Source organism: Mustela nigripes, chromosome 4 (assembly GCF_022355385.1).
Source record: "Mustela nigripes isolate SB6536 chromosome 4, MUSNIG.SB6536, whole genome shotgun sequence".
NCBI lineage: Eukaryota > Metazoa > Chordata > Mammalia > Carnivora > Mustelidae > Mustela > Mustela nigripes.
In genome coordinates, this window is record NC_081560.1 from 13,415,530 (window position 1) to 13,430,101 (window position 14,572).

The following is a 14,572-nucleotide window of genomic DNA, read 5'->3' on the forward strand; positions in this document are numbered from 1 at the left end:
ACCTGGGTGGCTCAGTTGTTAGGGCCTTGGGTCCTGCTCCCTGCTTGGTTGGGAGCCCGCTTCTCCCTTTCCTCCCCCTGCTTGTGTTTCCTTTTTCTGTCAAATAAGTAAAATCTTCAGGGAGAAAAAAACCTTAAATGTTAATTTTTTTTTTTTTAAGATTTTACTTATTTAAGAGAGAGACAGAGAGAGCATGAGAGGAGGTCAGAGGGAGAAGCAGACTCCCCATGGAGCTGGGAGCCCGATGACCTGAGCAGTAGCCCAGCCAATTGAGCCCCCCAGGCACCCATGTTGACAAGGAGGGATTTTGCTGCATGGATTGTACTCTATTGTGGATATACCAATAGTGTTCATACCACTGAGGCATAAAAGGCAAGAAAAATAAACGGAAAACACAAGAGCATACATACCAAACAACATGTGAAACAATGCTTAGTTTTTGGCAGTAACTAATGAGGGCTTGTATTCTAGTGTTTTCTGTTGATTCTAGGGTTTCTGTGATTCTGTGTCTGCTTGAACTCACTCAGTGTTGCTAGTCTTGGACCCCAGGAATGCATTTCATTGCTGGGTAGTTCTTTTTCTCAGTTTTCACATAGAACCAGTTACATGATGTAGCTCTCTTACATATATGTACTTTGTCAGGGATAGTGCCCAAAAATGTCGTTGTATTCTGGCTCTGTTACTCCACAGTTACTTACAAAATCTTGCGGCATGAGATCTAGGTGTCTTGCCTTAATCTTTCTTAGCTGATTTGTTCATGTGAATCTCTTCCTTATTCTTTTAGGATTTTTACTTACTTGACAGATCATTAGTAGGTGGGGCAGCAGTGGGGGGGGGGAAGCAGGCTCCCCACTGAGCAAAGAAGCCTGGTGCTGGGCTGGATCCCAGGAATCCTGAGATCATGACCTGAGCTGAAGGCAGAGGCTTAACCCACTGAGCCACCTGGGTGCCCCCATGTGTACTTCTTCTTGTACTGAACAAATGCAGTCTGGCAGGGCAGAGGAAAGATGTGGAAAGACAGATGGACAGATCTGAATGAATGTGCATAGCACAAAGACTCTGCAGTTACTGACTTAAATTCTTTTTTTTTTTTAAGATTTATTTATTTATTTATTTATTTGACAGAGAGAGAGATCACAAGTAGATGGAGAGGCAGGCAGAGAGAGAGATAGAGGGAAGCAGGCTCTCTGCTGAGCAGAGAGCCCGATGTGGGACTCGATCCCAGGACCCTGAGATCATGACCTGAGCCGAAGGCAGTGGCTTTAACCCACTGAGCCACCCAGGTGCCCCTTGTGTTTTTAAAAAAGCAAAAGTTCCCACTGGGAATGAGACAGCAGTATAAACTATATTCAAGCCCTGGACCTGTTTCCAAAAGGATAACCTATTACCACCTGAACACTTTTTTTTCTTCAAAGATTTTTCATATTTACATGAGTGTGAGGAGCACAGAAGAGAGGAAGGGGCAGAGGGTGAAGCAAACTCCTCATCATGCAAGAGGCTGTATCCTGGGTCTCAGCGATCATGAGCTGAAGGACTCTCTGAGCCACCCAGTTGGTCTTGGATACTTTCTGTGTACTTGGAAGCAAGATAATATTGTAGCGGTGACGACAGTGTAATTATCATTGGCTTATTTAGTTGTTGGGGGTGTCTGTGTTGATGTCTTCATTTATGTGGTCAAAATTTAGCTGCCCCCCCCCCCTTTTTAAAATGCTTACAGCATAAGTGTTAGGATGATTAGAGGGAGAGAGACAAGCAGACTCCCCATTGAGTGCAGAGCCTGATGCTGGGTGTGATCCCAGGACCGGGAGAGCATCGGGACCTGAGCTGCCCAGGCAGCATTGCCCCCGCAATTTTCTATTGAGAAACAACTTTTTTTTTTAAAGATTTTATTTATTTGACAGATCACAAGTAGGCAGAGAGGGGTGGGGGGCGTAGGCTATTTTGTTGACTGACTACAGCCCCAGGGCACTTGAGGATCTTGGTTATTTTTAACTGTTTCCACCAATGTTACAACTTTGCATGTGATGTATGTGGGGAAACATGAAGTTTCCCTTACAGAAATTCTTCCAGTAGAATCTTTACATTCAGATTTGGGCAGCTGCCTTCAAGGTTTCTTGGGTGGTAAATATGACTGTTTTTCTGCATACTCTAATCAGTGGACAAGTGGAGTATACATCCTGTTACTCTGTCCACCAGCTCTGGATGACCGACAGTCTGGGACACAGTGATGCGTCCTACAAGGCCAAGCCACATTGACACCTAGGAAACAGGTACTTACCCTTAATTGACCAGCTGTACATAGACGCCAGTTTAGGGAGTTGTGGCCTGCCAAAAATTATTTTCTCTTATTCAAGAGAAAAAGATGGATAGAGGACCAAAGAATTATTAATAAAAAAAGAATGGGGAAAAAGCCTCCTTGGGGAACCTTGGCTGGCTCAGTAGAGTATGTGATTCTTGGTCTCTGTGGGTTCAAGTCCCACAGTGGGTGTAGAGCTTACTTGAAAATAAAATCATTGCAGGGGGGGGGTAGGAAACCTTACAGGTTGGTGATGGATAGAATAGGTGGTGGTGGTGGTAGTTCTTGATGATGGGGTTATCTATAAAAAATAATGGCCCATATCACTTTCACCTAGAGAAATGGAGATTGCTGCTTGCTCTACTCATTTCTCCCCCAATCCCCACTTTCTGATTTAGTAGATATGAGATGGTCCCTAACAACTACTACTGTTTTTTTTTAAGATTTTATTAATTTGACTCACAAGTAGGTAAAGCAGCCTGCAAGGAGTGGAGGAAGCAAGGGTCCCTGCTGAGAGCCCCATTGGGGGAAGTGGGGGTCGGTGGGGGCAGGTTGATCCCAGGGCCCTTATATCATGACCTTAGCCAAAGGCAGAGGCTTAAGAGCCATCGGTGCCTCTCTACTTTGTATTTCTAGCAAATTCCCAGATGGTGCTGATGCTGCTAGTCAAGGTTCCCTAAGTTCTACTAGGGCATACTCTGATAATTGGTGTTTAGGAAACTACTCATTAGGTATGCATGTCCTCCTCCAAGGCCTGAGGAGCAGTAGTCTGTTAGCCAAAGAACATAATGATTTCTCTTTGCCTCTGTGTTTTCACATGCAGATTTTACATGAATTTTTCTTAAGTAGGCTCCGTGCCCAGTTTGGAGTCCTGTGTGTGGGGTTTGAACTAGAAATGCTGAGATGAAGAGACCTAAGTTGAGATCAGGAGTTGCTTAACCAGCTGAGCCACTCGGGTGCCCCTCTCATGGTGGCTTCTAAAGAAAGGGGTGCCTGGGTGGCTCACTTGCCTCATGACGGGGTTAAGCCCCGTATCTGGCTCCCTGATCAGCTGGAAGCTTGCTTCTCCCTCTCCCCATGCTTGTGTTCCCTCTCTTACTGTGTCTGTTAACTCTTCTTAAAAAAAAGAAAAAAAAAAGAAAAGAAAACGGTGTTTTTAAAAAGATCTTATAAAATTTGACAGAAAAAGCACACAAAGCAAGGGAGCAGCAGAGGGAGAGGGAGAAGTATTCCACCGGCTGAGCAGGGAGACCAAGGCCGTGCTTGAACCTAGGACTTTGGGGCTGTGACCTGAGCTGAAGGCAGCTGCTTAACACTGAGCCACCCAGGTGCCCCCAAAATGGTTTCCTGTAGTGAAAAAGGTAGTCTGACCCATTCTCGTTTACATTGTTTCTTGCTTCTTGATCTTTCTACAGAGAGAGCTGCCGTTACGGCTAAAGTCAGTGAAAAACAAGATGGTACCTCCCTAGGACTGGAAAATGAGAATTGTGGTCAGACTTAATTGCAGGGTCATGATCACAGGGTCCTGGGATTGAGCCCTGCATTGGGTTCCCTGTTGAGCAGGAAGCCTGCTTCTCCTTCTCCCATTCCCCCTGCTTGTGTTCCCTCTCTTCCTGTGTCTCTCCATAAAATAAATAAATCTTAAAAGTATTTTTTTAAAAAACCTTTAAATTTAAAAAAATTATTTAAAAATATTTTAAAAATTTAAAAAATAGCTGGTGGAGACCAGATTAATGATGACATCAATTGAAATGTAAATTGGTGGACAGGCTTACGGGAGACCTTCCTGTGGTACCATTAATGGACAATCTTACCATGCGGTCTTGGTTTTGTGTTCATTCCACATGTTGGTGTAGAACAGGATATATTGGGTGTATTACTAAACAGCACTAGGATACGTAGCATCCTATATTGTACTAGTGTGTTAACTGGTGGGGAGTACATTGGTCATGATTCTCTCTCTCTCTCTCTTTTTTTGCTTTTACAGGGGCACCTGGGTGGCTCAGTGGGTAAAAGCCTCTGCCTTCGGCTCAGGTCATGATCCCAGGGTCCTGAGATTGAGCTGCACTGGGGTGCTCTGCTCAGCAGGGAACTTGCTTCCACCTCTCTCTTCTCTGCCTGCCTCTCCGTCTACTTGGGATCTCTATCTGTCAAATAAATAAAATTTTTATTTATTTATTTATTTATTTTTTGAAAAGATTTTATTTATTTATTTGACAGACAGAGATCACAAGCAGGCAGAGAGGAGGAGGAAGCAGGTTCCCTGCTGAGCAGAAAGCCCGATGTGGGGCTCGATCCCAGGACCCTGGGATCGTGACCTGAGCCGAAGGCAAGAGGCTCTTTACCCACTGAACCACTCAGGCGACCCCACCCCCTTTTTTTTTTTTAAATAAAATCCTTTTTAAAAAGTTTATTGATTTTTTTACAGAGACCGCAAGAAGGGAACACAGGCTGGGGGGGTGGGAGAGGGAGAAGCAGCCTTCTGCAGAACAGGGAGCCCAATGGGCTTGATCCCAGGACTCTGGGATCATGACCTGACTGAAAAAGTACATGGTTAATGACTGAGCCACCCATGCGCCCCAATTCAATTTTCTTTTTAAAGTACTCTGGGGGGCGCCTGGGTGGCTCAGTGGGTTAAGCTGCTGCCTTCGGCTCAGGTCATGATCTCAGGGTCCTGGGATCAAGTCCCGCATCGGGCTCTCTGCTCAGCAGGGGGCCTGCTTCCCTTCCTCTCTCCTACTGTGATCTCTCTCTGTCAAATAAATAAATAAAATCTTAAAAAAAAAAAAAAAAAGAATTTAAAGTACTCTGCCCCCAGCATGAGTCTTGAACTTAACAGCCCCAAGATGGGAGTTGCATGCTCCCCCAATCAGCTGGCCAGTGTTGCGGACAGTTCGTTTTTGTATTACTGGTTGGTGAGAGTTCTCTATAGGCAAGATGGGGGAACTTGCACTAGATGAGTGATACGCACATATTTCCTCCTAGACTGTGGCTTGCTTACAAAATTCTCTTAGCAGTGGCTTGTGAAGCACCCAAAGTTGAACTTGTGTAAATGCCTTTTTTCTTTTTTTTTTTTTTAATATTAGAGATGCACATATCATGACCCCAGCCTGAGGCAGATGCTTAACCCACTGAGTCACCATGTGCCCCGGTCACAAAGTTCTTTCAGGACTGGCTGTAAAGTCCCTTTTAAATCAAACTCTGTGGTTCTTTCAACAGGTATTTCATGCATGGGGTTTGTAAGGAAGGAGATAACTGTCGCTACTCACATGACCTCTCCGACAGTCCTTACGGTGTAGTGTGCAAGTATTTTCAGCGAGGATACTGTATTTATGGAGACCGCTGCAGGTAAGAATTGTTCACAGATCAGTTTTGTTCAGAGGTGGAGAAAAGGGGAGAGTAAAGGGGCGCCTGGGTGGCTCAGTGGGTTAAAGCCTCTGCCTTCAGCTCAGGTCATGATCCCAGGGTCTTGGGACCGAGCCCCGCATCAGGCTCTCTGCTTGGTGGGGAGCCTGCCTCTCCCCCCGCCCTGCCTCTCTGCCTACTTGTGATCTCTGTCAAATAAATAAAATCTTTTAAGGGGGGGGCGATAAAAATACATAATTCCTATAGTTTCGTAAATTTTAAGGTAAATACTTTGCAAATTACTCCTTAGCAGTGTTAGTACACTGGTAAATCTCAACTTGGAGGGCATGTATTAATACACTAAAAAAATTTTTTTGTTCTGCAATCCGAAGTTGAATTCCTGAGGATCCTCTTTGCCAACCTAGGGATAGGCATGGAGAAAGAATGTTTGTATATGACACTGCCCCCCCCCCCCCCGACTATGAATGATGTGCCTGTTTGACCATAGTTTCAGATCCCTATTAATAGAGAATTAAATGAATTAAATGGAGAGAAAATGGGATTGTAGGCTTTCGGGGGATAGTATTAGGTTGCTAGTTACAAGAGCTTGTCATTGCATGTCAACTTTGCTGAACCTTTTGAGCTTGCAAGAGTAAGTGTAATCTTGGATTTAGGGAAAATATTAAAGAATGTGCCTAGTAACCATCAGAATGTTAAAGAACGAAGAGGGATTCATTCTGTAATCTCTTATCATTATTCAGTGAATTGGTGCCATTATCCTGTTAAAATCAGCAATGTGGCCGTTGTGGCTCTTGGTTAGAAATCAGGTGGAGCTTTCCAAGTCAAAGATGTGTTTTAGTTTCCTGTTAATTGGGGTGCCTGGATGGCTCAGTCGGTGGGATGTGGGTATCTACCTTGGGTTTAGGTCATGATTCCAGGGTCCTGGGGTAGAGCCCTGGGTTGGGCTCCCCGCTAGTTGGGGAACCTGCTTTCTGTTCCTTGCTCTGTCTGCTGCTGCTCTTACTTGTTCTGTCAGCCCCCACCCCGCCTGTGTGTGTGTCTCTCTCTCTCTCTCTCAATATTTTACCAGAGAGAACAGGAGAGCGGCAGATGGAGAAGCGGACTCCCTGCTGAGCAGGAAGCCTGGCCTGGGATTTGATCCTGGAACTCTGGGATCATGACCTTGAGCCCAAGGCTCAACTGACTGAGCCACATAGGCACCTCTAAAATCTTCTCAAAAAGTAGTTACCTATTGACGTTGAACAAATTTACCCCGAGATTTAGTAGCTTAGAGATAAACATCATCTCCCAGTTTTGGGGGGTCTGAAATTGGTGTGACTTAGCTGGGATCTCTGGCTCTGAGATTTCAGAGGTTGCATGAGGATTGCAGGCAGGGCTCTCATTGTCTGTCCTCTCCCAGGAGCTCGGAGGATCACTTCTAAGGTGGCTCACACACTATTGAGGAGACTGAGACCTTAAGTTTTTACCAGTTGGTCCTCTCCCTAGGGATGCGTCAGTGTTCTACTTGGTTGCTATCCTTCCCCAGAGCAAGTGATTGGAAAGTGAGAGCAAGGACACAGCCACAGTGCCTTTTACAGTCCCACACTTCCAGTCTGCTCATTATTAGTACAAGCAAGTCAACAAGTCCAGCCCATATTCAAGGGGGGAGAGATTGGGCCCCAGCTTTTTTGAAGGGAGGATTACTAAAGACTTGTGGACACACTTTAAACCCTCATATTAGGTAAGACATTGGGTAAGAAGACACTGTCAGCCAGTTTTAGCATTCTGTGGTCAGAAAAGAATATGTCTAAACTCTGTGTTCAGATGCTTGGAATTTAAAAGGCTAAGAAATTATCAATGGGTGGTATAAATGTTCGGTCACCGCACATTGATTTTACTAGGAAATCTCGTAAGGATAGAGAAATATAAACACTTTTTAATGTGACTGTGAGAACTCTGAAATGGAACCCCTGTCTGAGTTTATAAGTTACTTTGGTTCTCTGCTAATTTTTCATGGTAGTACTACCAGAAAGGGGTGGAAATGCCCCCTGCCCCCAAAACCCACCACAAACCCAGGTCTTACCTTATCAGTCACCATATGAAAGGGCCTGAGTTCGTAGAACTCCATCATTCATATATATAAAATAGGAAGTGATTTTTTTGTTGTAGGACGGTGTTTGTTGGTTTTCTGGGCCAATGTAATGGTAGGGTAACTGGGTTATTTGCCTAGACAGTTTGCTGAGAATCTGTAAACTCTGTCCAGGGAGAGAGGAAATAAATGTCAGGAGTGGAAGTGAGACTCCAGGATGTGTGGCAGAGAGAAGTGGAGAGAGTGTTCTATGGTAGGAGTAGGGAAGGTATGGCTGGTTAACGTCAGCTGCTTGCTTCAGAGGAGGGACTCAACGAAATGAGGTGAAATTGAAGAAAGCCAAGCTCAGTCCAAGGCTGGGTTTGTTAATCAGCTTTTTTTTTTTGAGGTAACTTGGCCAGCTATACGTGGCATTTCATACTCTCCTTGAGTAAGTATGGAAGCCTATCCTCACCGTAACCCTGTACTCGGTGGACTTCTTGTAGGAGATGAAGTTGAAGGCCAGGGAGTGAGGTGGAGTGAGGTGGGTGCCCTGCTATGGTGGTGTTCTGACTGGCAATTTCAGGTCACCTAATGAACCGCTTTCTGGTTTTCTAAGAAAGACCCAGCCCCATCTTGGGCGAGTGTTCCCCTTTTGAGCTGGGTTTAGAGCTCCCAGGGCAAAGTGAAAGGAATAGGAAAGCCTTTGTGTGCATTAAGTCTGCCAGAAAGGAAGCTTGGTAATAGTGTGGGACCGACAGGCCGGAAGTCCTAACACCTACCCTGCTCTCTGACCTGTGCAGGGCTCTTTGTATACGAATGGGCCAGTACCCAGAGATGAACTTCTCATAGAGGGAGTAGCTCATAATGAAAGATACACTAAGGTCAGTAGTTCACACACAATACTGCATCCGTGCTTTATGATGGTGACACGTCTCCATTACTCAGAACTGCTGTGCACACTGCTGGTCCTGTGACCTGTGACATTGCCCCCACCTACTCAAAGCTGGAAAAACATTGGTTACTGAATATTCAATACTCCTGGAGATAAGAGGGAGTATTGCCTTGGTTGACAACCATTGCTGTGGAAGATCTTGTGTTCTTTGGAGGGCCCTTTCCCTTTGGACCCAATGATTCCCATTAGTGGAGGTTTAAGATTGATTTCTTTGAAAGAGCATACAAGCAGGGGTATGGGCAGAGCAGACAAACAGACTCCCCATTGAGTGATGATTCCCAGGAGATCCCAGATACCCCAACACGTTGACCTGAGGGGAAAAACCAAGCTGTAAGTTAAAATAAAGACTGATCCCAGACCTTGGAATGATTGGGGCTGGGAAGTAGCCAACCAGAGAGGAAGCATGTGTCTTCTCTTGCTTAACACTGGAGGAAAAATTGATTCAACTTCCTTACATAGAAATCAATACTCTTAATGATAGAGTGTTTGCAAAGATGTGAAAGAAAAGCCCAATGTTAGTTTCATTGCTGTCTCATTATTACTTAATACTTCTATTAAAAGGATCACTGATCTGTGATAATCTTAAGGTATTAATAAACATTATAAGTACATTATCCTGGACTCTCAATCCAGCAGTCGAGAGAGTCTGAAGTAGGAGCTGGCAGGTTTCCTTTGTGCAGGGCCAGGTAATAAATGTATTTGGCTGTGGAGGCCAGGTGGTCCCCTGTAGTTTGATAGCAGCCATGGGTGATCCCTAGTTAATGGATGTGGTGTGTTCCAGGAAGCTCTATGGGGACCCTGGAATTGGCGTCTTAACGTGGCATACAACAGTCTGTCTTCCAACCATTTAAAATTACCAAAACCAAGAGTACAAGTCTGGTGGTTCCTGAATGGCCTCCTGAAATACAGTTCTAGTTGGCCTGTGTAAATGCCTGTTTTTTAAAAAAGTAAAGATTGGGATTCCTGACTGGCTAGCTCCGTATCAAACACCAGTTTCCGCTCTGGGTTTGGCCTGGGGGTCATAGACTGGATTGATGCTGTTCTTAATTTAGGTCCATGCATCACTGAACCAGATTCTTTTAGAAAGCAGGTTTTTTTGTTTGTTTGTTTTTATTTATTGTTTGGCTCAGGGAGAAGGCACGCGAGTGCACAAGTAGGCAGAACTTGAGGGGAGAGGGAGAAACAGACCATTTGCTGAGTGGAGAGGATGATGTGTGGGTTGCTCCCAGGACCCTGGGAACATGACCTAAGATAAGGCAGATACTGAGTGAGCCACCCAGGTGCCCCTAGTAAGCACTTCTCAAAATGCATCTTGGACTTCATTTATTAGTGTTTTTCTTATGAGTGTTTTTCCTAGTACTTAAGCACAAATCTTCAGAACATTGATAGGGTTCTGTTCCTGGGGTACCTGAGTGGCTCAGACAGTTAAGTGTGTGCCTTCGGCTCAGGTCATCACCCCAGGATGCTGGGATAAGCCCCACATTAGTTAGTCTCCTTGCTTGTTGGGGAGCCTACTTTCCCCTCCCTCTGCCCGCTGCTCTGTGTACTTGGCATGCCCTCTCCCCCTGTCAAATAATTAAAATCGAAAAAAAAAAAAAAGTTCTGCATTAAGGGACTAACTTTGCCTAAATAGACTGATTTGATTTTAAAAGTTAATTTTCAAGAGATAATCATTTGTGTACAAGGACCTTCTTTTACACATTTAAAAGATTGATTTTGAGAGCAAGTGGGCCAGGCGTGGATTGAGCACATGCGAGCAAGACTACTACTAAGCAGTCTTCCGCACCTAGGCTGGGCAGGAGGCAGGACTGTATCAGGACACCCAAGATCATGTGCTCCGACTGAGCCAACAGGGTGCCTGTCCTACGTGATACACTTACACGGTATGGTCGGTGTTCATTTTCAGGTGTTGCTCAAAAAACAAAACAAAACAAAAAAAGCCTGAACTGTTGGGGTGCTTGTGTGGCTCAGTCTGGGGTCGGGATTTCAGGCTAGTGGGAAATCGCTTCTCCCTCCTGCCTCTCCTCTGCTCATACATTATCCTCTCTCAAATAAAATCTACAAAGAAACAGCTGTCTATTCCTCTGTCTAATACAGTAACTATGAGCTCCCTGTGTGTGTGGAACATTGAAAAAAATACGGCTAGTGCTAGGACCAACTGGATTTTCTATTTAAGGATCAGTATTTATTTATTTAAGATTTTATTTATTTACTTGACAAGGAGAGATCACAAGCAGAGAGGCAGGTTGGGCGAGGGGGGAGGCAGGCTCCCAGCCAAGCAGAGAGCCCGATGTGTGGGGCTCTATCCCAGGACCCTGAGATCATGACCTGAGCCAAAGGCAGAGGCCTAACCCACGGAGGCACCCAGTATCAATGTTTAGATGCGGCCATTGGCTGCCATCATACAGAGCAGTGGAGTCCAACAGCACCACTTCCTTGAAAATTTTTTAAAGATCTTACTTATTTGACTTAGTGAGAGGGAACACAAGCAGTAAGAGGGTTCGGATACTAGGGTAAATGTCAGCAAATGTTTACACTAGGACAGTGTGTGGTTAGCCTTTGTTTTGGTAACACGGCTGGCCCATGGTTAGGGTAGCCCCGTAATTAATTGCAAGACCTGCTAGATTCGTGTACTGCCAAGTCCCTGTGAGCTCAGATGTAACTATCTTCTCTCATGTCTGAATGAATGTCTGAATTGTGGGGACTTCATTGGGCAGAAAGTTGTTTTTTTTTTCCTCCTCAAAGATTTTCTTGGACAAACGGCATGTGAGAAGAAACACAAGCAGGGGGGAGCACCAGAGGGAGAAGGGATATGGGGGCTCCATTCCCACAACCCTGGGATCATGACCTAAGCTGAAGGCAGACACTTAAGTGGCTGAGCCATCCAGACTCCCCAGGAAGTTGGTACTTGAAGGGAATCATTTTTTCCCAAGTTTTGAGATGTGGTTTAAAAATTGGACAGATGAGGGCGCCTGGGTGGCTCAGTGGGTTAAGCCGCTGCCTTCGGCTCAGGGTCCTGGGATCAAGTCCCGCATCTCTGCTCAGCAGGGGGCCTGCTTCCCTTCCTCTCTCTCTGCCTGCCTCTCTGCCTACTTGTGATCTCTGTCTGTCAAATAAATAAATAAATAAAATCTTAAAAAAAAAAGGACAGATGAAAAAGAACGTGTAGGGTAAAAATTGGGGTAAAGTAATTAGGTCAATGAACGTATATAGGAAAAGATACTGTATATTATAAATTCTGCATCCTGCTTAATGTGAACATTGTAATGTGTGGTAAAACGTTTTACATTTTCTATGAGATGGAGAGTCTTTCTTCAATTAATGCTTGGGTGCACAGTCTCTAGCAGAGTTGCCACGGGAACTGTGAGACTCGGATTCCAGTGGAATTGGAAGGGTGCTAGATGGTCTGCTGCTGGGGTGTGCAAACCTCACCAGAGGCTCTAAATTTTGACCGCTGGTTTGTGACCTTGATACTCAAAAGACTTGTACTTCCGCCAGCAGTAGTACCATCCTATGGGGTCTTGGTAAACAATGCAGAATCACGGGCTCTGCCCTAGACTTAGAAATTGAGTCTTGTCTTTTAATAATTTTCCCAGGTGATTATAGGGACAGTATTTTGAAAACTCAAGGAGAGGGTCAGGGAATACATAATTCCTGTGGGGCTGCTGGCCAGGCAGTGAATGCTGACCTTTTCAGTTTGTTTTTTTTAAAGGTATGAACATAGCAAGCCATTGAAACAGGAAGAAGTGACGGCTGCAGATCTAACTTCAAAATCATCCGTTGCTGCTTCAAGTCTCTCATCAGGAGTTGGACCAATTGTTGAAATGAATATGGGCGAAGCCGAGTCAAGAAATTCAAACTTTGCAACTGTAGGAGCAGGTTCAGAAGACTGGGTGAATGCCATTGAGTTTGTTCCTGGGCAGCCCTACTGCGGCCGGAGTGAGTATTTTGAAGACTAGAAACAACGACTTACCAGTGGAGTGAAGGGAACTTTTGGAACCCCAGTGATAGTGAATTTAGTGTGTTGAAAACTGAAGCCTCTTCAGTCAGTGCAGTCCTCTAAGAAACCGTATTGTTTCATCTTTTTTTTTTTTTTTTTTTTAAACAAGCCTAATCTTTGAAATTTCAGCATTAGAAAATGGGTTAAAGAGTGAGGGAGTTAGTTTAGTAGACTAGGAGTTTAATTGAAGTACTACTCACTTCCTGTTCAGGTAGGCTCAGTTCCTTCAGTTCACATATCTATCTGCCTTACCTATTTTGGACCTTCACTGCCCTCTTAACCGTTTGCAGCTGCCCCTTCCTGCACCGACGCGCCCCTGCAGGGCTCTGCGAGCAAGGAGGAGTCGGCGACGGAGCAGACGGCAGCAGAAACCAAGAAGCAGCTTTGCCCCTATGCTGCGGTGGGAGAGTGCCGCTACGGGGAGAACTGTGTGTACCTCCACGGAGACTCCTGTGACATGTGTGGGCTGCAGGTCCTGCATCCGATGGACGCTGCCCAGAGGTCGCAGCATATCAAAGTAAGTCCTCGGGGCAGTGCCCTGTTAGTCCTTGTGAGACTTCTCCAAGGTGCACATCCCAGTGGTGTTTAACACAGTAACACAGTAACCTTTCCCAGGGTTCTCGAGTGATGCTAGAACCCCTTCCCCAAAGAGACCTCAGGCTCCTTGGCTCCGTCACTCTCCCTTCGGCCCTTCCCTCCCACTCCTGGTAATAGCTAATCAGCTAACCGTCTTTTGTCCCTGCCCTGGCCTGTTCTGGACATTGCCTATGAGTGGAATCCTGTGTGGCCTTTTGTGACTGGCTCAAACATGAGCACAACATTTTCAAGACTTAGCGTGGTAGTGTGGACTAGTGCTGCGTTCCTTTTTCTGCCTGAAGGATAGTTCACTGTATAGCTATACCGTATTTCGTTTTTCCATCCTTCAGTTGAAGGACTTTGGGGTTGTTTCACTCATTGGCTATTGTAAGGCCAAAGAATGCATACGTGGGCATGTTTCAAGTTGTTGGGTCATCTGGCAACACAATGCCTAACATTTTGAGCAGTGCCAGACTTTCTGGAAACTGACTATACCATTTTATGTTCTAATCTCAGTGGATGAGGATTTCAGACTAAGGTTTTAAGGGGGTTTTTTTTGTTTTTTTTGTGTGTGTGTGTGTGTGTGTTTTTTTAAATGTATGCATTTGAGAGAGCTTGAGTGAGAAGAGGAGCAGGGGCAGAGAGAGGGAGAAGCAGACTCCCTGCTGAGCAGAGAGCCTGATGGGGGGCTCTTGGGATCATGACCTGCGCCAAAGGTAGAGGTTTTAACCCACTGAGCCACCCAGGCATTCCAGTAGAATAAATTACTTTTTAAGTAGACTTCATCCTCAATATGAGGCTAAAACCCATGACCATAATAAGGTCAAGAGCTACATGTGTCATGGTCTTGAGCCAGTTACTCACCCCTCTTTCTTAAAGGTTTATTTGGGGGAGGAGGGGGAGGGAGAAAGGATCTTAAGCAGACTCCCTAGTAAGTGCAGAGTCCACGTGGTGCCTCCCCCTCAAAAACCCTTAGGCTACAACCTGAGCCTAAATCAGGAGTTGGGTGTTCAACTGACTGAGCCACCCAAGCATCCCTGACTTTTTTTTTTTTTTTTAAGATTTTATTTATTCATTTTACAGACAGAGATCACAAGTAGGCAGAGAAGCAGGCAGAGAGAGAGGAGGAAGCAGGCTCCCCACTGAGCAGAGAGCCCGATGCGGGGCTTGATTCCAGGACACTTAGATCATGACCTGAGCCGAAGGCAGAGGCAGTTGATTTAAGAAATTTCTCTGTAGCCAACATGGGGCTGGGACCCACAGCCTTGAGCTGAAGGATCACACGTTCTTCTGGGTGGACAAAGTGCCCACATAACTCTTAAGCCCCATAAT

The 14,572-nt window shown here is 45.3% G+C and overlaps 1 protein-coding gene across 4 annotated transcripts in view; it reads left to right on the forward strand.

Moving 5' to 3' along the window:
* The window catches only part of MKRN1 (makorin ring finger protein 1), a 31,533-nt gene that overhangs the window by 13,560 nt on the left and 3,401 nt on the right, over window positions 1–14,572 (forward strand). For 3 of the 4 annotated variants that reach the window (XM_059396272.1, XM_059396269.1, XM_059396271.1), the window contains exons 2-4: window positions 5,516–5,644; window positions 12,377–12,603; window positions 12,955–13,181. In XM_059396272.1, the coding sequence (XP_059252255.1) occupies window positions 5,523–5,644; window positions 12,377–12,603; window positions 12,955–13,181 (576 nt within the window). In that variant the 5' untranslated portion in view covers window positions 5,516–5,522. The remainder of the gene's footprint in view (window positions 1–5,515; window positions 5,645–12,376; window positions 12,604–12,954; window positions 13,182–14,572) is intronic. The other variant, XM_059396270.1, reaches the window with a different exon arrangement.